The sequence below is a fragment of the Nyctereutes procyonoides genome, unplaced genomic scaffold (genome assembly GCF_905146905.1).
Source record: "Nyctereutes procyonoides isolate TBG_1078 unplaced genomic scaffold, NYPRO_anot_genome, whole genome shotgun sequence".
Taxonomy (NCBI): domain Eukaryota; kingdom Metazoa; phylum Chordata; class Mammalia; order Carnivora; family Canidae; genus Nyctereutes; species Nyctereutes procyonoides.
The window spans coordinates 50,896,020-50,917,991 of record NW_026575042.1 but is presented as its reverse complement, the minus strand read 5'-3'; the positions used below and the strand labels follow the sequence as shown (position 1 = coordinate 50,917,991).

At 38.8% G+C, this 21,972-nt stretch overlaps 1 protein-coding gene across 1 annotated transcript in view; it reads right to left on the bottom strand.

Moving 5' to 3' along the window:
• LEKR1 (leucine, glutamate and lysine rich 1) overlaps window positions 1-21,972 on the bottom strand; it is a 165,878-nt gene that overhangs the window by 41,328 nt on the left and 102,578 nt on the right. Inside the window, exons 7-9 of the mRNA XM_055321383.1 lie at window positions 16,350-16,431; window positions 8,741-8,818; window positions 8,195-8,398 (exon numbers count right to left, since the gene is read on the bottom strand). Of these exons, the coding sequence (XP_055177358.1) occupies window positions 8,195-8,398; window positions 8,741-8,818; window positions 16,350-16,431 (364 nt within the window). The remainder of the gene's footprint in view (window positions 1-8,194; window positions 8,399-8,740; window positions 8,819-16,349; window positions 16,432-21,972) is intronic.

Below are 21,972 nucleotides of genomic sequence, written 5' to 3'. Positions count from 1 at the left end.
ATCAGTGGTTTCATTAGGATTAAATCAATTCTCATCCATACATCCATCTAGTCAGCAAATATTTACTGAATGCCTATTGTGTGTCAGGCACTGTTTTAATTTCTGGCGATACAGTGGTTCTTTCTTGCCGTTTTTTGGTAATACCCTAATGCAATTGCCTACATTTTAGAAGAAACAATATCCTGAATCATCTAAAGTGACACAATTCATGAGGCAATGCTGGCTCAGGTGCATGCATATCAGCCCTGAGCTCTCTGCAGTGTTATGCTGCCTTTCCTTTTATATTTGAGAGGGAGGTGTGGCTATCTGTAGCACTCTACCCTGAAATTTCATGAAATACTGTTTAAAAATAACATTTCTGGAGTTGGCACAATAGGCAAATTAGGATCTCTCGCAATTAAGAGTATTTATTTTTAAAATTTTAACTTTTAAATTCTTAGACCCCAAAGAAAATGAGAATCTACTTTCTTATATACATGCAAAAATCTAGATTCCCTTAATTGTGGTTAAAAATGTAACTGCAAACAAATGTCAAACCGTAATGCCAAACGACAGCTTTAAATTCTATTTCACACGTTGTTCTCTTAGAGATGTCTTCACATTGTCAATCAAAGACATAATTTTGATTTTGCCACAACTCCTGCCTTAGTTAAAAGCAGTTCAGTCTGTGGTATCATAAGAAGTTTGGCAAGCCTCTTGTTCGGAGAGCTGTTGATAGATAGGAAATCAGAGAAAGAGGTGAGTCTTGGGGGAAAAAAAAACATAAGGTTTGTTATTTTAGAATGATGTTACTTAAAACATTTCGTTTCACAATGCTTTCAACTAATAGGATAGCATCCAAATTGAATCACTCCACAGACTGATTTTTACAACTTGAAGAGTAAAGCAGGTAACACTGAATTCAATAGACATTTAATAAATAGCTACATCACCAGTGCAGGGTATACACATTGATAAGATATGATGCCTTAAGGGGTTAGCAACCTGAGAAAAGATCAAAGAGGGGGAATGCATTTTCTGAGCATTTACAACCTACCAGGCACGATGCTAGATGCTTTTTTTTTTTTAATTTTTTTATTTTTAGAATAGCCTTCATGGGAAGATAGCTGTTATTACTATCCCCATCTTACAGACAAGGAAAATGAGCCTGAAGGTGGCTAAAGTTGTCCAAACTTGATACTGGTCAAGTTGAGATTTAAACCTATTTGCCAAAACAAAAAAAACTATTTGCCTAATTCTAAAGTCAGCTTTTTTTTTTATACTAAGCCACAGTACCATGAGGTAACAGACCCTTTATACACTGCTTCTGAATCCTTTTACAGTCTATACTTCTCATCTTTTTAACCTTCAAGAAAATATGACAAGCCTCATTAAAGGAACTTAACGCTAAGCTTCTCCTCTTCTCCAATGTGTTGTGAAATGTTATTATTCTGTTTTCATTCTGAAGATACAGCTCCACTTCTGATTTTGCCAAGACGCTAGAGAACAGAAGACAAAAGTCACCATCTTATATTTACTCAGTGAATGAAAGAATCCCAAAATAGTAGAGGGGTGGGGTGAGAGAGAGAGGGAAGGGGGAGAGGAGACACAAAGGGAGCGCTCTGGGTCCCCTGCTTTCTACAGGGCTGGGAGTCCCCTGAAGGCTCAGTGTTACAATATGGTTGAGAAAGAAGTCACACGGAGAAGAGGTGACACAACAGCCCTTCAAGACAGACGCTGAGGGAACTACGTGGACTGTGGTGGGAGGAACATGGGTAATGAGGTCACACACCGGCAGAGCTGGATTTCTGTCTTTGCCAATCATGTGACCCTCGGAGCCTTGCTTAACCTCTTTCCTTATGTGGAAAACGACCTGCTTGGCAGGTGAAGGCCCCAGCTCGGCTGGCCAGTGCCTTTGAGCAAATTTGGAACTGACTTCCCCTCTGGGTAGGGACATTGGAAAACAATATTCCCTCTGCATGGGGGCAGACCTCGAAGCCGAAGGCTGGGTAAGGGGAGAAGGGACTGGCCTGCTTACGCTAGAAAACAAGCTTCTTCCTCTGTGGCAAGTGGCTAGGACAGCGGAGTCCGGGTTGGTTTTCAGTCCCTTACTCCTTCCACTGAGTGCCTCATAAGGTGCATCTCACACAGGACATGATCCCCGAGGCGCTCAGAGAGCTCCCTCCCCACAACTGTGATGCCTATGGATTGTGTGTGAGAAAGTTTGAGAGAGGAAAGAGGGAGGTGAGGTGGGGGGGGGAGGGAGAGAGGGGAGAGAGAGAGCATGAGCAAGCATTCATGTTTAATTATGGGGTCATGACATATATAGAAAAGCAGGGAACTCCCTGCAACTCCTGAAAAAACTTCCTAGATTTTGTATATATTCTTCTGGGGTGATGGTTTCTAGCTTTCAATTAACAGAAACCAAAGACAAAAAGAGGAAAGAAAGAACATGGGAATTGAAAAGAAGTTAAGGTGATGTTGTGTGTTGGGGGGAATAAAATCCTTCCCTATAGCTTAAAAGATACCCTTCTGGAGGGATGGGGAGCGCTTAAGTAAACTTCATTTAAAATAAAGACAACGTGGATGGAACTGGAGGGTATGATGCTGAGTGCAGGAAGTCAATTGGAGGACAAACATTATATGGTCTCATTCATTTGGGGAATATAAAAAATAGTGAAAGGGAATAAAGGGGAACGGAGAGAAAATGAGTGGGAAATATCAGTGAGGGTGACGGAACATGAGAGACCCCTAAAACGAACAAGGGGTGGTGGATAGGGAGGTGGGTGGGGGGATGGGGTGACTGGGTGACGGGCACTGAGGGGGGCACTTGACGGGATGAGCACTGGGTGTTATGCTATATGTTGGCAAATTGAACTCCAATAAAAAAATTATTTTAAATAAATAAAATAGATAAAGAGTTAGACAGACAAGGAGATACAGACATATATTATTTATTCCACAGAAGAAATTACACATAAGCAACTTGCACCTAACTTTGGTTACAACTAAGCTTTTCCTCCAACAATGCTCTTCACTAATCCCACCCTGTTATTGGCAAGTCAATCAAATAAGTATTTTCCTATATTTCTCCTTGGAATTTACCAAGATGGAGTGACTACAGCTCCTGGGACTGCATGGGGTCTGAGAGCTGGTACAGACAGCTGCGTGTTTCAGCAGTATGGCTGTAGCCCACATGTTAGTGCATAAATTTCTCCAAGTGTTATTATGTGGGCAGTCTCCAAGCTTAAACACATATGTCCTTATAAAACGTTATTTGTCAGTTGGTTATAGGGAATTCCAAACACGCTTTACCATAGAAATAATTTTCTATAAAAATGGAATTAGGCCTGCAGGCCAGTCCACAGAACCCTATTTAATCCCCTACAGGCCTCAAGCGCTGTCACAAATTCACAGTCCTGGGCAGAGTTCTGGCTCTGACCGATGAGACCTGATGGCCCAGAAGCATGAGAGCAGAGAGCTCTTTGCGCAGAATTGAGAACACAGCTGCCCTTTTCTCTGGTGCTGTCCGCTGTGCCTTGCTGCATCCTTCCTCATGCACAAAGGGGACCTCTCTCTCTCTCCAGCCTCAGAGTGTCTGTGCCCAAGCTGGCCAGACCTCTACCCCAGCATCTGTGATTTTGAGGAACCTACTTTTCTTCCTTCTGGTGGAACCTCTTCTCCTAGCGGAGCCTTCTCAGCTGCGTGTGGGGAGAAAGCAACGCATAATTAAATAGATTTGTCCTAATACATCAACTAGTTATTTTCCTAGTCACCAACTCCTTTCCTGCCCCAAATTCAGTTCTATCAGATTTCTTTCCTAGGGTCAGTTTTGGCTTTTTACATCTTCCTTTTCTCCTCTTCTAAAGCTACAGAGCTTCTAAATTGCACCTTTTCCATAATGGTCCCATTGGAGCTTTGGCAGGGGTTCTGGTTCTGACATCAGGAGAGGTGAGCGAGGGGTGGCATGTATGTGAGACTGAGTTGATGGAAGTATACACCGACACTGGGAGCAACCCGGGCCTTGGCCTTTGGAGAGCACCTGTGGCAGGCAGCCTGGTTGATGGCGAGTCCTGTGATGGTGGTTTGGGATGCAGCTGTGCAGCAGATTTCCAGGCACCACTCAGCATTACTGAACAAGAATCTCTGAGTGTTACTAGTATTTCTATTTTCAAAGTTTTTGCTGAGCCTCACTTCCTCTTTGGAGGGACTCCTCACATCTCCAACTGCTTAGGGACACCTCTATTTAGAGGTCCCACTGGCACTTCCAAGCAAAGTTTTATGGGAAAACTTGCTCAGCTAAGGGACAGTTTACTACTACAGGGAAGACAGCGGAGAGAGGAAAACCAAGTTCATGCATGAACCTTAAGGACTGTTTGCTGTCAGGAGGGAATGGAAAAGAACCAAAGACAGAAAGGGGGCAGGTTAACAGGTTGCCCTGGCAGTCAAAGAAGACAAAGTTTCAAAGTAGGTTTGGACAGAAGCATCAAAAGCTTATTTTTCTTTGAGATATCCTTTCAACTTGGCTTTCTTCTTCTTTTTTTTTTTTAAGATTTATTTATTTATGAGAGAGAGTGTGTGAGTATGTGGGAGAGGGGCTGAGGGAGAGGAAGAGAAGACTCTCTGCTGAGTGTGGAGCCCATGCAGTGTGAGGCTCCACCCCAGGACCCTGAGATCATGACCCGGAGATTGTGACCTGAGCCGAAATCAAGAGTCAAATGCTTAACCGACTGAGCCACCCAAACACCCCTAACTTGGCTTTCACGTACCTGTTTTGGCTCAACATGGAGCAAACCCTGGCTGTTTTGCCACTGTCCGCTTAGTCCAGACATTTAAATAACCCAGCATGAGCTGGTAAGTGGTGGGAACTGAAGATTTTCGTTTTTCTCATGTCTATTAGGCTTAACCATTCATAAAGTCCTTTCATTAATAGCAAAACAGTAACTGACCTGAGTTGCTCCCACTGCCCATTGCCATACCTTCTCCATTCAGCATCAGAATGATCTTTCCACAGTGTCACTCCTCTGTTTAAATCCTTTCAGTGGTTTCCTTTCATTGCACTGTAAATAATACCCAAATCCCTAAAGGCCTGGGAGAGCGTGCATGATTCGGTCCTCGCCCACCTCACTCACAGCTGCTAGGCCCCCAGTCATACTGCCATTTCTGAGAGCTCACCAAGCTTGCTCTTTACTTACCAAGCTCTTCCTGGCTTATGGCCTGGTAACTTTTCCTTGTCTTCCTTTATGTATCATCTTGGAGGTCACTTTTATGACTGTTCTTTCCAAATCAGGCCCCCTTTCTATCAGTCTCTGCTACAATACCCTTTTACTTATCTTATATCCATTATCACAATCTATAATTATTCTTGTTAGCTCTTCACTTTTTCTTTTTCTTTTCTACAGTCTCATTAGAACTTAAGCTTCTTGAGGACAAGGATGTTTCAGCTTCACCATTATATCCCCAGGGTACGTAGCACCTCGCATATAGTAAATTGTTCAACAAACAGTTGTTGACTGAGTGAACTATTCAAAGCAAGGCATTCATTCACTCAACAAATATTTATTGAGTGGATATGTGCTAGACTCTGAGGATACAATAGAGGACAGGGCAGATACAATTTGAAGGTGGCCTAGGCCAAAGGAAAAGGACAATGCTTATGTCTAGGAGTAATCCCTTGATAGAATGATAATTTATTGGTCCATAAGCACTTTTTTTTTTTTTTTGGTTATGTGCAGGCAGTAAACTTAGTGTCACCAAATGACTAAGTTAACACCATGCCTGCTTTTGGATAGACTGAAGTATAAGGAACAAAGAAGGAAACAGGATAAGAAAGAAAAAGGGGGGGAAGAAGAAGGTAAGGTGAATGGTTCAGTGATGTCTCTATTCTCAGAAAACTTAAAGAAATTATCCTTCTCATTCAACACTTATAACAGAGGGCAAGATTAGACCATACGAAATGTCTTTAAAACACGGCAAAATATATACATTCAGGTGAGTGTGTATTTCAAAATAATCCTCCAGGAAAGTTCTATATTTATTCTAATGATGCCACAATCCTCAAAAGACTCATAAGACTGCCTTCTTCCAATTGCACCAAGAGATAACTTATTAAGCATAGAAAAAAATAAAATTTACTTTTGATCCCCCATGGTATGTCCCAGATTGACTTTCTAGTATATTCACTGGATTTGCTTTCCCTGAACCCACTGAGATTATTTTAAAAATCAAATTCATTCCTAAAGGGCAAAGATTCATCATACAAAGAATATTCTTAAACATATGCACTTAAGTCAATCCTCAAAAGAGAATTCCAGAAATGTTTGAGCAAAGACAGGATCTTTTCAATGACTACTATAAAGAATATGGAATTCATTGGATAATCAATTAAATCTAATCAATCTGACATCATTAGAAGTGAGGTATTCTAGATAATACAGGAATATAAGAAAATTTCTCAGATAACCAAAGTTATAAGCAGAAGATTAAAAAATTATTTATTTCATGGAATCCTAGGATGTATGATTCTGTACTTTTTATATGGAGTATAAATAAAAATAAATTTTTATTTTTCTCACCCGGGGTCCTCATGATGGCCATCAGTTATTAGCCCGCGTTATAAGAACACTCTTATATTCTTAAATATAAGAACACTCAAAGTTACTGATGAGCGTAGGGCTGTCTCTATGGCATACCGGGTCAAATTTCAATGTTTTTCAAGTTTTTGCTTGGATTTATAGTTTTTCTGTCTTCTTATGCATAACCAATATTTTAGCTGCCATTCCTTATTGTTATCAGTAAGCCTGGCTCTTACAAACTTCCTGCTTATGAAATAGCTGCTTATAATAAGGGTGAATATGGGGTAATATGGGTGAATACGTAATTGTGAAAGGGCAGAGTTGGTGGGGTGGAATGAAGATTCATGTAACTACAAGGTAAACTATCTTTTTTTTTTTTTTTTTTTTTTGTAAACTATCTTTGCAAGAGGCAGGTTATTGGTATGGCTGAGTCAGGAAGAAATGGTGGGTGGCAATCAGCACTGCAGCTGTTCATCTTATCCCAGGATGGACCAGAGATAAGACTTGTTTTCCTGTGAACTGGACAGGACTTCTAGCCTGGAGCAGAGACAGATATAACCCAGGCCAAAGAGTTGATGAGAAAGTTCTAAGACGATTAACTTAATTCTAAGCTGCTTGCTACCCTCTCCTAGACTTTTCCTCTGGGAGCAAATAGCTGCCCTTGTAAAGAACTAAAGAAAGATTACAAATCTTTCTTATAACTCATAAAATGAAATTAACAAAATAAAAAACAAACTAAAAAAATCATAGGAAGAATGAAAACCAAATAGCCAATTTTGCCTTCTGTGCAGAGAGAGTAATAGAAGACAAAAATTCTTGCCCTTGTGGAACTTGTGTTCTTCTGGAATGTAATAGTTATATCAATAAATGTTAATGGGATAACATCTCCCATTAAAGACTCCTACATTTGATAAATATTAATAAAAGCCCAAAATGTGTGTTATATATCAGGTATGCATTTAAAGCATAAAAAAAACATAAAAAAATAAAAAACATCAAAAAGAATGGATAAAGACATGCCAAGCACATGAAAACAAAAAGAAAGCAAGCAGGGTACAAATAAGATTAAAGACAAATTAACTGAGCAACAGTATCTAGGAAGGCTAAATGAACAAGCTTTTCAGTTTCCCTTTACTACCTGAATGCCAGAGGTATCTTGATGAAGAGACCTCAATAAGAGGTGTTGATAAATAACAAAGAAGAAGAGTAGGAGCTAATAAAAGGAAAAAGTGATGCAAAAAGATGTTTTTCAGTTGGAAAATTATAGAATCCACCAATTATTGGCCCAGCTGAAATTCAGTAGTATAAGATCACACAAGGTCTCTTTGATACTTTTCAATAAAAATCTAACACCAAATGCAAAGTGGATTCCACCTCTGACTATGTGACTCTAAGCGTGCCATTTAACCAACTTGGGTTTCAGTTTAATCAACGTCAGGTTAGGTGTTGGGATGCGGTGACCTTTCCTGTGAAATACATCTTTAATGCCGTAATTTCACTGTCATTAATATATGTAAGACCTTGATATTTCAAATATAGATGGAATACTGACTTAAAATATTTTTGGAAGAAATTATCGTGGATAATTGAAAAGCGAAAAGTGTGGATAATTGAAATTATCGTGGATAATTGAAAAGCACCTTTCACTTTTCAGTGTTGCAACCTCTTCCTTTGTCTGACTCAGAAGAGTTTTGGTTATCTGTAGTTCATTTTCTGCAAGGTTAATTCTTCTTTTTATGTCTTCTTCTTGCCTTTCTTTTGCAGTCAGTTCTTCCTGTAAAGTTTTATATATTTGTTGACAAGCCATTAAAGAATCCTCTCTCTCTTTAAGCAATCTGGTATGCCTAAAATGAACACGATAAAAAAAAACACACCAATACACATTAGACACTATTTTTTATGTTTATTAAAGATATATGAAAGTCTCATTTGACACTGAAGACTATAACTGTAACTTAAAAAAATCTTTTAATACTAAGAAAATGGGTAGTTCTGTGATATTAAAACTTCCCTATTTAGGCAGAGGCAAGATCAATGAACAACTTTAGGATATTATAAACTTGAATTAGGTATTATACATGTGAATAATACAATAAGAAAAACTAAGTACATGTCAAATAAAATGATAAAGTACAGTTTCAAATTCAATGACTGAAATTACTAATTTAAAAATTTGCAGTGTGTACCGTGACTCAGAAATAACGGATTCAAACTTCAGTTTTCTAAGTTCTCTTTGGCAGTCATCAGCTTCATTAGATTTATTCCTAAAATAATATAAAAAGAGGTTCAGATATTTTATTCCCAAAGAGTTCAAATATATTTTCCTTTTTTAAAAACATGTTTTTCCTTTATTACTTTTCTTATCTTTATATTCTATTTGTGATGACATATGTGTATACTTTCTTGAAGTTAGAAATACACAATCGAGAGGTTTTTCTCTGTTAAAAAATAACCTGTTAGTACAACCATGTGTTTTTCTATATCATTATCTTATTCATCCATAGAAGAAATTTCTATTATTATTTAGGTCACTGAATAAACATTCAGGTCACTTCTATAAAGGCTAAATAGACTCCTATCAGACTAATCTGCATATAAATAAAAAGTCTAAACTTTGGACAATATTAAAAAAAGAAAATCCCTATTGAAAGGCATTGGAAAGTAAACAAAAACAATAAGATTCTGGAGGGAGGCTGATACTTGGAATAAGGTGACAGCATGGGGTCAGGTTTTGTTCTGTTTTATTTATTTATTTTTTTTAACGATTTCAAACCTGAGGCCCCAGTCTGCACCATGCAGGGGAACTAACATTCAGATAGAAAACGCAGTCAGTCTGACCTAAAGAGCTAGAGCTCAGTGTCTGGGTCAACCATAGGTGCTAAAAAATGAAGAGTGACTCAAAATAGGAGAGAGTCAAAGAGAAGGAGTCCCAATACTGCATATAGAGCCTACACACACATCTGGCTGAGCCCTGAACTATATACATGCACAGGGCAGACTCCAAGTGGGCTAAAGATAAAAGAATTAAACAGAGATTTGAGCTGTTACCCTAGAGACAAGAGTTTACAGTCTGAGGCCAACCAAATGAACTATCTGCTTAAAGCAACACCCACCTCATCCCTACCAACAATAGTATTTAGATAAATATAACAGAATCCAGCATTTCCATAATAAAACATTCACAATGCCCAGAATATAATAAAAATTACTCAACACAAGAAAGAAAGAAAAGCATGACCTATTCTCAAGAGAAATGACAGCTAATAGGGACTGCCTCTGAGATGACCCAGATACTGAAATTAGCAGACAAGGATTTTTCAAAGAGCAGTTATAACTCTGCTCAAAGACATAAAAAAAATCCACTGTAATTAGTGAAAAGATGATAAATCTCAGTAGAAAAATAAACCATTAAAATGAACCAAATGGAAATTCCAAAAACTGAAATTAACATATGCCTTGATTTTATATAATTAGGTTTTGTAACAATACTAAAAACATTAATATATTAAAAGTAATATTCCAGTTTAAGTCTATATAGGCTGGGATGCCTGGGTGGCTCAGCGGTCGAGCGTCTGCCTTTGGCTTAAGGTATGATCCCAGAGTTATGGGATCGAGTCCTGCATCGAGCTCCCTGCAAGGGAGCCTGCTTCTCTCTCTGCCTATGTCTCTGCCTCTCTCTCTCTCTGTGTCTCTCAGGAATAAATGAAATCTTTTAAAAAAATAAGTCTATATAGGCTGCTTACAATAAGTCATTATCTGAAAGTACCATAAAATACCTTATAAACTGTACAACGAACTATCAGTGAGTTTTCCCTGCTTGCAGAATGACTTTAATTTCTAATAAGTAATAATTTATTTGCATCATGAACAGGAACATTTATTCTTAAACCATTTTATTGTAAAATATGAAAAATTATAAGCTATAGAAAAATTGTATTAAACAATTATATAATGAATTATTATAAGGAGAAAACTCTTGTAACTAACATCTACATAAAAACATAAAACCTGACCAGCTACCCTAGAAGTTCCATGTTCTTGGTTGCAGTCATAGCCAGCCAACCCTCTCCTGAAAATAACCATTTTCATGAATTTTATGGTAATCACTTTGATTTCCTTTAGTGTTTTATTACCCAAGTTTTATCTTTGAACATTATATTTTTTTATATTAATATATTTTTTAAAATTTTTATTTATTTATGATAGTCACAGAGAGAGAGAGAGAGGCAGAGACATAGGCAGAGGGAGAAGCAGGCTCCATGCACCGGGAGCCCGACGTGGGATTCGATCCCGGGTCTCCAGGATCGCGCCCTGGGCCAAAGGCAGGCGCCAAACCGCTGCGCCACCCAGGGATCCCTGAACATTATATTTTTGTTTAACTTTTTCTTTTGTAAAAAGAAACATCCTATTTTCTTATCTACTTTTTTTAAAATAGATTAAGGAGCTCACATACAATGAAGTACATTCACTTTGATGTGTCTGACATATATAAATGAACCAGTGACACCATCACCAGGATCAAGCAGTACATAAGCATACTCTGAGCCTAGATCTTGGTCTCTAATGCCGCTCCTATTCAAAGGAACCAAGACTCAGAGAAATGGCTGATTCCAAGGCTATGGCAGAGTAAGTACATCTGAGATAGCTGGTTATGCCAGAAGGTGAGGAAGTGCTTATAAAGATGAGGAAACCGTGTTCTGATGTCACAGGAGGCAGCTTGAAGGGGCTCCTACCAGTTAAACCTAGATAATCTATGTGTCAAAACAATTCAGTCTAATAATAAATTACAAACCATTAAAAAGTAACAGTTTATCAGTCCATACCAATAATAAATAAATAAGTAATGAGAAGTGAGCCTCTTGCTTAAAGTAGGATACTGAGGGCTAATGAATGGAGAAGGAGGGCTGGAGTCAGAAACCACTGTGGTAAAAAGTTTAGATAAGGCAAAATCATTAATGGATGCTATATTGAGGGATAAATTTTGATGATGAGGAGAGTATTCACAGTGTATTTAAAGTGTCTCTTATAGATTTTTTACTAGTTAAAAAGGAACAAAAACCCCCAGGAATAAAGGAGTGAAAAAAATTGAGCAATACCTTTACCAGGTGATCAAAATTAACATCACCAAACATCAAGGGCAGGCAGATGGTCATAGCCTGAGAAGGACGTATCTCTAGAGTGCCTGCCCTTAATCCAATCAAAAGGAAACATTAGACCAATAAAAAAAATGAAAAATTTTATTTAAAAAAGTTTGAGAGGGATGCCTGGGTTGCTCAGTGGTTGAGCATCTGCCTTTGGTTCAGCGCGTGATCCCAGGGGGTCCCAGGATCGACTCCTACATCGGGCTTCCTGCATGGAGCCTGCTTCTCCCTCTGCCTGTGTTTCTTCCTCTCTCTCTCTCTGTGTGTGTCTCTCATGAATAAATAAATGGAATTTTTAAAAAAGTTTGAGAGGTTCTGCATTCTTCAAAAAAATGTCAATATCATATAAAAAAAGACAGACTGGAAATATTCCAGAATTTAGGAGGCTAAAAAGACATGCCAAGCAGGCTGACTACCTGGTCCCATACTAGAGGAGAAAATGCTATAAAGGCCAACTAACAAAATTAGAATATAGATGGTAGATTAAAGTATTGTATGTAGGGGCGCTTGGGTGGCTCAGTAGGTTAAGTGTCTGCCTTCAGCTCAGGTCACGATCTCAGGGTTCTGGGATGGAGCCCCACATGTGACTCCCTGCTCAGTGGGGAATCTGCTTCTCCGTCTCTCTCTGCCCCTACCCCCACTTGTGCACTCTCTCTCTCTCTCTCTCTCAAATAAATAAATAAAATCTTAAAAAAAATAAAGTATTACATGTAAATTTATGACATGGTTTATTGTGCTTATGTAAAGCATCACCATCCTGAGGAAAGGCAGGCTAAAGAATTTAGAGGTAAAGAGTCATGTTGTATGTAACTTATCCTCAAATGATTCAGGAAAGAAATGTGAGTGTGTGTGTGTGTGTGTGTGTGCGTGTGCGCGCGCGTGCACATGTGTGGAAAGAGAGAGAGAGAGAGAGAGAGAGAGAGAGAGAGAAGGAGGGAGCCAGGGAAACCGTGAGGGAGAAAGCAAACGGGTTAAAATGTTAATCTGGGTAAAGTCTTTGTGAGTGCTCTTTGTACTATTTTATGTTTACAACTTTTTGTAAGTTTGAAGTTATTTCTCAATAAAACATTTGAAAAGAAGGAATAAGGAAAAGATTGATATGCCATTGGAAAAGTGGGCAAAGGTGGTGCTCAGGTGAAGGAAAAGTGGGCAAAGGTGATGCTCAGGTGAATCACAAGGGAAAGAATTCTGAGCCAAATATGCAGGAGTACAATGTTTCATCAAACTAGTATTTTTTCTTTTTTTAGTTATTATACCCATGATTAGCTAGGAAGTGGAGAAATGGGTATTTGCAAACACTGCTGAAATTATAAATCAGTATAATCTTATCCAAAGTCAATGAATGAGTCATTATGCATTAAAAGCATTAAAATTATTTAAGTTGGATTCTAGCAAAAATTATCCAAAGGAAATGCTTGTGTGTGAGTAGAAAGATTTTATTTATATGAATTTCAAACTACCTTACTTATAAAAGTGAAAAATTTAGAAATTCTAAAAAACAAAAGATTAGTAAATGAGTTCTGATTCATCCACAGATTATAATACCGTATAGCCGTTTAGCAGGTACCTATAAATGTATCATGTAATGACACGGGGGAAATGTCCAGGATATATCGCTAAGTGAAAATACGTTAAAAAAAAAATATACACCATCAATGTTGAAAATCCCCCAATCCCATCCTTTATTCTTTCCTTTCCAGTTCTCCTGCTCCCCAATCACAAGGCCTCCACCAATAATAAATCCTGTCTGACTGAACTGACATGTATTTCTCTCCCTCTCCACACTACGGCCTTATACCCGACTACTCACTTCTCCCTTAAGAATGCAACACCCTCCCAGCTGGGCTCCCCTAATTGCTCCTGTACTCTCACTCCAGTCCGTTCTCCAGATAATTGCCCTGCTGACCTTTTAAAACAAATTGGATCAGTTCACTCTCTTGCCAAACATCCTCCAATAGTTTCCCATTGCCCTCCACGTAAATCTAAAATCCTCACTTGGCTCTGAGTGCATTGGCGTATTAATTTCTTACTGTTGCTGTACAAATTGCCACAACTTTAGTGGTTCTAAACAACACAAACTTATTATCTTATGGTCCTAAGGTAAGAAGTCCTAAAATCAAGACCTCACAAGGGCTGCGCTCCTTCTGGTAGTTCCAGGGGAAAATCTGTTTCCCTGTCTTTTCTAGCTCTTAGAGACCACTGGCATTCCTTGGCTTGTGCCCCCTTCTTTTATCTTCAAGTCACAACATTCCAAACATTGCTTCTACCTTCACAACTACTTTTGTGACTCTGATCCTGTTGTTTTCCTCTTAGAAGTACCTTTGGAATTATATTGGGCCTGCCTGAATAATCCAGGGTAATCTCCCTTTCTTAAAATCATTAATTTAATCACATGGGCAAAGTTCCTTTTTTCATATAGAGCAATATACTCATAGATTTAAGGGATTAGGACATGAGAATCTTTGAATACCATCATTCTGTCCACCACAGCTGGCCTTCCTTGTGTCTTGAACTTGGTCATCAAGTTCAACCAGCCTTCCTCACGTCGTCAACTGTGCAAAACATCATTAACACTCTGCCACTGTAGCTGGCATTCCTGGTTACCTTCTAGACAGGCACTACAGCCTTCTTCCTGGCCGTCAGAGCCCCATTATCATCTGCTCTCAGGATAAATCCTACTTGTCTAAACTAATTGTGGGTAGTCTTGTCAGCCCGGCCAGTGATTCAGTTAGGAGAGGGTATGTGAAAGGTTCCAGCCAAAGAGCTGTAAAGAGAGAGCTGTGTTCTGGTGGCTTCTGGGGCATTTTTCCTCACTTCTAAGGAAACACCAGAAAAACAGGCCCTTCCTGTCTCTGGGGTGGTTACATCTGGATGTGGTACAACCTCGTAATCACAAGGGACTTAGTAGTTCTTTCATAACTCAGTTTTCTAAAAATGGATACTCTGCCCATTTTCTGTTTTGAGATGTCCTTACATAGGGCACGAAGCACCAGTTTTATAAACTGAAACAAAAGCATCAGCATATCTGTAATTGTAGAGTGACTTCCTCCAGCCAACTTGTTTGATGGACTTTAGTGAGGTGGTGCTTCTCACTCCAGCTCCAATCTACTCTGACTCTTGTCGTTTCTCAGCATTTACATTATACATTATGTTAAAAATGTAATTAATAAAAATACCACAAAACATGTTAATATTAAATGGGAATGTTCCTTGTATATATAGAAAATTCTGTGCCAATTTATCAAGTGAAAATCAAGTCATGTCACAACCAATGAGCCCTATTCCTTTTCCTCAGTATGCTTACTTCTGTGGTTAGCTTCTCTCCTAACTTGCCAGGAGGACTGTGCTCCATATGCTGAGTCTTGGTGGGTCCACAGATTCCCTTTTAGTTTAGTCACATACCAGCCCTACTCCTCCATTCCTTGAATGTGCCTTTGTCACTTCCTGAGATCCAAGAAGCCAAAGTCACAGTAGCTGTGGCCTGATTAGGTTGCCCTCCACATGAGACGTCCATATGGCCAAAGCCCTCCCTAATGTTACTAGAGGGTGGGGAACAATGATTTGGGGTGGGGGAGTGGAGCAATCGCCATCTTGCTTCTCTCTTTCATGCTTATTCTCATCCAGAAAGTCACTTCCTGGGCCCAGTGAGTTATTCAAGGGCCCTTCCCCTCCCGTCCACTCATTCCTTCAACCTCAGCCATCATCATACACAGACGGCCCAACTATTGTATTTACTGTACTATTCGCCACAGTGTTGTAAAGCTTGAATATTTGCCTTTTTGTTTTTCAAAAACAAATTATTTTGCTACAGATAATTCGAGTATACATTAATTTGGTGGGGCATTTTTGGAACTTGTTCTTCCTTGTGCTGTTAAGAATTTTATTAAACACATTGTACTGAGGAGTAGTCCGTAGTCAACACAACATTTGGTTGCTAAGCATTCTAAATATTTATATTTCTTATGAAGCCCATTCTTCCAAAATATACGAACTGAAAACCAGAGCTACCAGATTACATATCACAAAGTAAAAAAAATTTATTTTTCAAAGATTACACAAATTCTATTTTAGTGTTATGATTATAGATATATGAGATTTATACCATAAAGTAATTTTTTAAAACTTCTGAAGTAAATTCATTTCTAAAAGCAACAGTGGTCTGGGTATTTTACAAGGGCATTTTCTTATCACTTGTTTTCCAATATTATTCTTTTTCACTTATATAAAGCATAAGTACTCCAGCATTTCAAAGATACTCAATGATACTTCTTCAAAGATACTCTCTTTTTGAACTTAAAATTCGTAATTTTAAGAAACAACTTCAAAGTTGTTTCTTCTGGGTGAATAATAAAGAGACAATGTTAGGAGGAAAAAAAAATCAGAGAATATTTCACATTAAGTTACATTCGAATAGCCAGGGGGAAGTTTTAATATATGAGTAGGTTGAGTTTCTTATTGAGGTAAGGGAACATTTCATGTATTTAAAAACATTTACAGGTCCTTTCGTAAACAATACAGGCCAGAAAAGTGCCTGAGAAAAGCAGATCACACTCACACAACTACATCACCGCCAAAAGAAGCATAGAGAACACATGGTAGGGGTAGGGGAGGTCCTTCCGAAATCTTACAGGGTGTCCAATGTTTACCACCTCACCTGAGCTTTTCTTTACAGTCGTCGATCTCGGTCACTGCCTTCTGAAGTTTTAGCCCAAGTGCCTCTGCTTGACATTGTAAATCTGAAATGACACAATATATTCATCTGGTTAGTACATTCAAAATGTCCAGATATTTTCATAGTGTAAGTCATATTCTTTTAGAATTGCCACTCCGCTCCTGAAGCACACTACAGCTGTTTATTACTCCACTTTGCCTGGATATGCAGCTCATCTCTTCTGAAACTCCATAAAATTAATGGTTTTTGACAGATCCGATTTATTGGCCGCTTTCCACCCCCAACATCTTGCTAATTTTCAAACAGCTAATAGGCTACATTTTACTAATATTTTTAAAGGAAATTTGTGTAGCTGACACATATATGAATTTCTGATCATGCGGCTCACCTCTGAAACACCTGACTGTCCGAGCTCACGCTTGTGGCCTGGAACCAAGAAGCATCACTGAGGCCTCCTTGTAGAAATGAATTAGACAAACCATGCGCAAGGCTCCCAGTAAAGAATTTGTTAACTCTGGGTAGCATCTAATAGGCATTTTAATGACTTTCAAAGCCAAGAAAATATAAGCAGGAAATTGGCTTCCATAGCCTGGGGAATTCAAGCAGTGTTTGAGAAAGATTATTCAAGCAGCCGTGTCTAATATGTGTACGGATGCAGAACTGAAACGAAAGCAGAAAAGAACAAATGGCTTGAATGAAGCGGGTCCTGCCATTGGCCTGTGCGTGGGAATTATGATCCGAAACCCCACTACAATGACAGGCCTTCTTGCCACTCTTTTTGAGAGAAAGGTAGAAAACAAACTTACACAGATGGACTAACTGGTTTCTATGGAGAAAATAACTGAACATGCTGGAACTATAAAATTTCTATGTTACACCCGCTCAGATATATTTTAAAAACATATTTTTGATAGTAAACTTTAAAATCTTTATGCCTCCATACAAATATATAACATTTCTATACATATTGTCAATCTGCCTTCATAACTTTGTTTTATGAAGAAGAGCCAGTTCCTTTAAATTAGAAAACAAAACAAAAATCAGTCTAAACGAATGTTTTAGTTAGAATTTACCAGACATTACTATGAATCTTCATGTCTATCCAGTACTTTCACATATATTCATTTTATCTCTCAAACTTCTATCTAGGTACAAATAGCTCCACTTTTCAGATGAGGAAACGTAAAGGAGATCCTCTCTGATTCTCTTGCCTGGTACCTTACAATATACTTTTTAGCTTTATTTATTTATATGTTTTGTTTGTTTGTTTGTTTGTTTGTTTTTTGAGAGAAGGAGAGAGGCAGAGAGAGAGAGAGAATCTTAAGCGGGCTCCTGCATAGCGTGGAGCCCAAAGCGGGGCTTGAACTCACAACCCTGAGATCATGACCTGAGCAGAAAACAAGAGTCGGTCGCTTAATCTACTGAGCCACCCAGGGGCCCCTTGCCTAATATCTTACAATGAATTAATGCATTAATAGCCAACAGTTAAACTGACTGAAGGTTTTTAACTCAGCCGAAGGGAACAATTTGAGAGAATGGCCCCTCAAAGTACAAGTCAGTAAGGCCTTAATTGATAGTATCTGTAGGGTACATTTCCCCCAGTTATCGAGTGACATCAGTGTAAGAGGGAAAAGATAACAAACATACAGATAATTTATTTTTCAGTGCAACTTTCTGAAACAAAGCAAGCTCTTATGAATGTTGCACAATGGATGGCTTTGTCATTAAGTTCATCTAGTCTTGCAGAGGGGTTCTATTCCCACAGGCACAGCCAAAAGACTTCAATCCATCCTCTGAAGAATAAGGAGGGAAGGTGGTTAGTGTTTATTAATGGTACACTCTGTGGCACTGTGTTAAAATGCTTTTTCCTGTATCATTTCATATTGTCAGAACTACCATGAAAAACAGATGCACATTTTATTTTTACTAGTGAAGATTTCAAAGATCTGAGTAATTAACTTATCAAAGGACACAAAACTAGTTAGAAGTGATCCCGTGATTCAAATTCAGATTGGACTCATCCCCAAGTCTTTATTTTTCTAACTCTCCTACACGGGCTCTCAAAACATAAAAGCTACACGGGGGAAGTATTTGTCCATGAAAGTATGGTTGGCGTAGCTATAGATCTGTTTAACATACCTAAGAGTCTTTGAAGACTTATACTTAAGATAAATGAAAAGCATTATTTTACATAAAATATGTAGTAAATTAGCAGCTGGCTTAGATTTAATTTTTGAAAGTTTAAAAACTAATATAATTAATGAGAGATAGTAAGACAAATATGGGATCATTGTGACCAACTTTATGAGACTGGCTTCAGAGAGAACAATTATGCCTTCTTATTAATGTCCCTTGGTGCTTTTGTCAGAACATAATCTTAAACTGGATGAAGCATTAGTCTGAGCCTATGTGATCAAGTTATCACTTCTAAATACAGTTCTTGTTAAGAGGAAGAACGAATTACCTTGAAAACAAATTCTAAATAGTTGGTCCTTGATATGTGAATTTTATGCAATTAATTCTCAATTACCCGATAATTAGTAGAATAGTAGATAGTAAAAATGGCAGTTAATTAAAACCCCATTTTTATAGCATTGGAAGGGATTCTTGTTTTTGTTTTTGTTTTTTTATTTGAGAGAGAGAGAACACGAGAGAGCACCAGAGAACGCAGGGGAGAGGCGCAGAGGGAGGGGGAAACAGAGAAGTGGAGCAGATTCCCCACTGAGCCCGGAGCCCAAGGTGGGCCTCAACACAGCACTGGGGCTCACAAGCCTGAGATCTCAGCTGAGCCGAAATCAAGAGTCGGAGGTTTAACCAAATGAGCCACCCAGGCGCCCTGCTTTGGAAAGTATTCTTTTCTAGAATTTACTAGGTTTAGGAAAATAAACTACACAGTCATGATGCACTCAAGAAAGGAAAAGCAATGACACTTCCCGGTATTATTCTCTCTGCATAACCACCTAAACCTCCTTTTCTCCTTGTTTCAAGATAAGCGTAGATAGCTTAGGCTAATTCACAGTGTCCGATGAGAGGAGAAGCCACTTCCTTCAGAAAAAAAAAAAATTTTTTTTAAAGATCTTTTATTTATTCATGAGACACACACACACACACACACACACACACACAGAGAGAGAGAGAGAGAGAGAGAGAGAGAGGCAGAGACCCAGGCAGAGGGAGAAGCAGGCTTCCTGCAGGGAGCCCGACACGGGACTCGATCTCAGGGCCCCGGGGTCACGCCCTGGGCTGAAGGCAGGCGCTAAACCACTGAGCCCCCCAGGGATCCCCACTTCCTTCAGAAAATTGACTATGAATTTAGTACCTCTGAGTCAAAATAGGGAAAGGAAATAAATGTTTTACTCTACAACACGGAAACCACTGACGGCTGCCATGTGAAGTAAACAGAAACAGAAAATACAAGTAACGTCAACAAAGAAATCACTTTACATAAACAGAGAACATACTACTTAGAACTGAGAAGAAAAAAAGATTCATTATGATTGATCCATAATGTAAACTGACCAGTAGTGTATAATGAAGAGTTAAGACATTTCCATGGCTGTTTCTTTGTTGTTGTTGTTGTTGTTTTTACTTTTGGTTACATTTTCTCTAATAAAGAAGTGCTAAGAATTGTTTTAAAAATACACAGAACATATCCTTTCTGTTCTGAATAAGGAGGAGGCAAGCTATTGGTTTATTATTGGTTCTGGGAGACTAGCTGGGTTGTTTTGTTTTTGGAAGCAGAGTGCCCAGTTTCTGTCCTTAATAGAGGAGCACAGTTAGGATAAGCACCAGAGAGATTAAGCCACCTGCACAAGACAGCGCCTTCAGTTCCTGAGGCAAGGAGTTCTTAAATAAGTGTATTGTTCTGTGCAGTCCTTCTCTATAGTTAAATAAATTCAACTTCAATTTTCTGTCATTCAGCATGACATTGGATTATGAGGCAAAAGGCCCTAACTGCCTACAAAAAGAAAGGAAGCATTGGCTTTAAACACCATGCAGATGTAAGGCGGAACCCATGGAAACAATCCAAAATTTACAACAGCAAATTCTACTATGATGTGACTGCGTTCTTTACAGATATTAAATAAGAAGCAAATGATTTTAAATGAACAAGACAAAAAAGAGCTCTTAGGCTCTCTTCATACGAAGCCAGCTGCTTGCTGGATAGCGTTACACAGGCATCAGATTTGGGGTAATTAGTCATTTAAGGGAACACTGCTATTCCGAAAGGTTTCTAGAAACTGCAAATACAAAAGGTATTCATAGTTAGCTATTTTATAGAATGATTAAAAAAATCCTTATAGTCACTTGGAGAATATATTTAGTATAACATTCGAGAGAACAATAAATAGAACCTTTATAGTGGAAAAGGTATTTCAAGCTTAAAGCTTTCTGGATAAACATGCCCCCCCCCCCAAAAAAAAAAATCTGGTTCAAAGTGGGAGGAGGCTGATGGTCGGTTCAAGAAGAAGGAAAGAATAAGCAAGTAGAAAAATTGGCCCCTAGAGACCCCGATCCAGGGAGATTTTTTTAAAATGACACACTGAAGGCTGTATGCTTTTTTAAATGGTAGAGATCATTGAGGAAGAGGCTAAACAAAAGTTCACAGTTGTTAACACACGCCTATGACAGGGTGACATAAAGGTGCAGCGCATGACCTCTGGAGCCCGACTGCCTCATTTTGAAATTCCAGCCCCGCTTCTATGAGTTGTGTGACTTTAGGTGCTTTCGTTTCCTTATCTACAAAATGGTTACTGCAGCACAGGATTGAGAACTAAGAGACTTAAACGTACGTAGAGGGAAGAGCGTCAGGCCCATGGTGAGTCCTCCCTGCGAGCTCTTATCAGTGGTGGCCTTAGTGAGGCCACCTGGCTTTCACCCCCACTCCCTCTCTGAATCCCATTGCTTTTCACCTTAAGGACCTTGTTCTTGCAGTTGGGCCAGGTGTCACCTTGTAGGGGGGAGGGCAAAAATGTAGGCTTTTAGCCACATCTTTTTCTTTAACAATATACAGAGCAACTGTGGCCATATGTTGAAATTCGTCAAATATGGGTGATGGATTTGCCTACATTGGTTGTAGTATTCTCTGTATTTGTCTGCATTTGACATTTCTTACAGAAATATTGTTCGCGGGGTGGGGGGCGGTTCTTGCTTGCACGGTCAAAGATGATGATAGCGTGCTCTTTATTAAGGAGTCTAATCAACTTGGTTCTGTATATACGAGGTACACAAGAAAACGAGGGTGAGAGAACTTGGTGTGGAAGTGGGGGATGAGATTGAAACTTCAAGACAACACGTGATTCTGTGAGTAGGTAGCTGGAGGGTATATAGTAACAAGGAAGGTGGTTAACTTCATTATTAGATATTGGGCCATATTATTTGGATTTGGGAATGACCTATTCTAGAGAGAAGCATCCTAGAGTGTTTGTGAATTTGATGCACGCTTTCTAATTTGCTTATGTGTGAAAAAATAGTACTTTTTGCAGGTGTTTTTAAAAACTACACAAGTGGTGTTAAGCTATGCATCTCATTTTAATTCTTACTTGTCTTCACTATACATTATTTTTGAGACCTACCCGTGTAGCCATATACAGATAGGATTCAT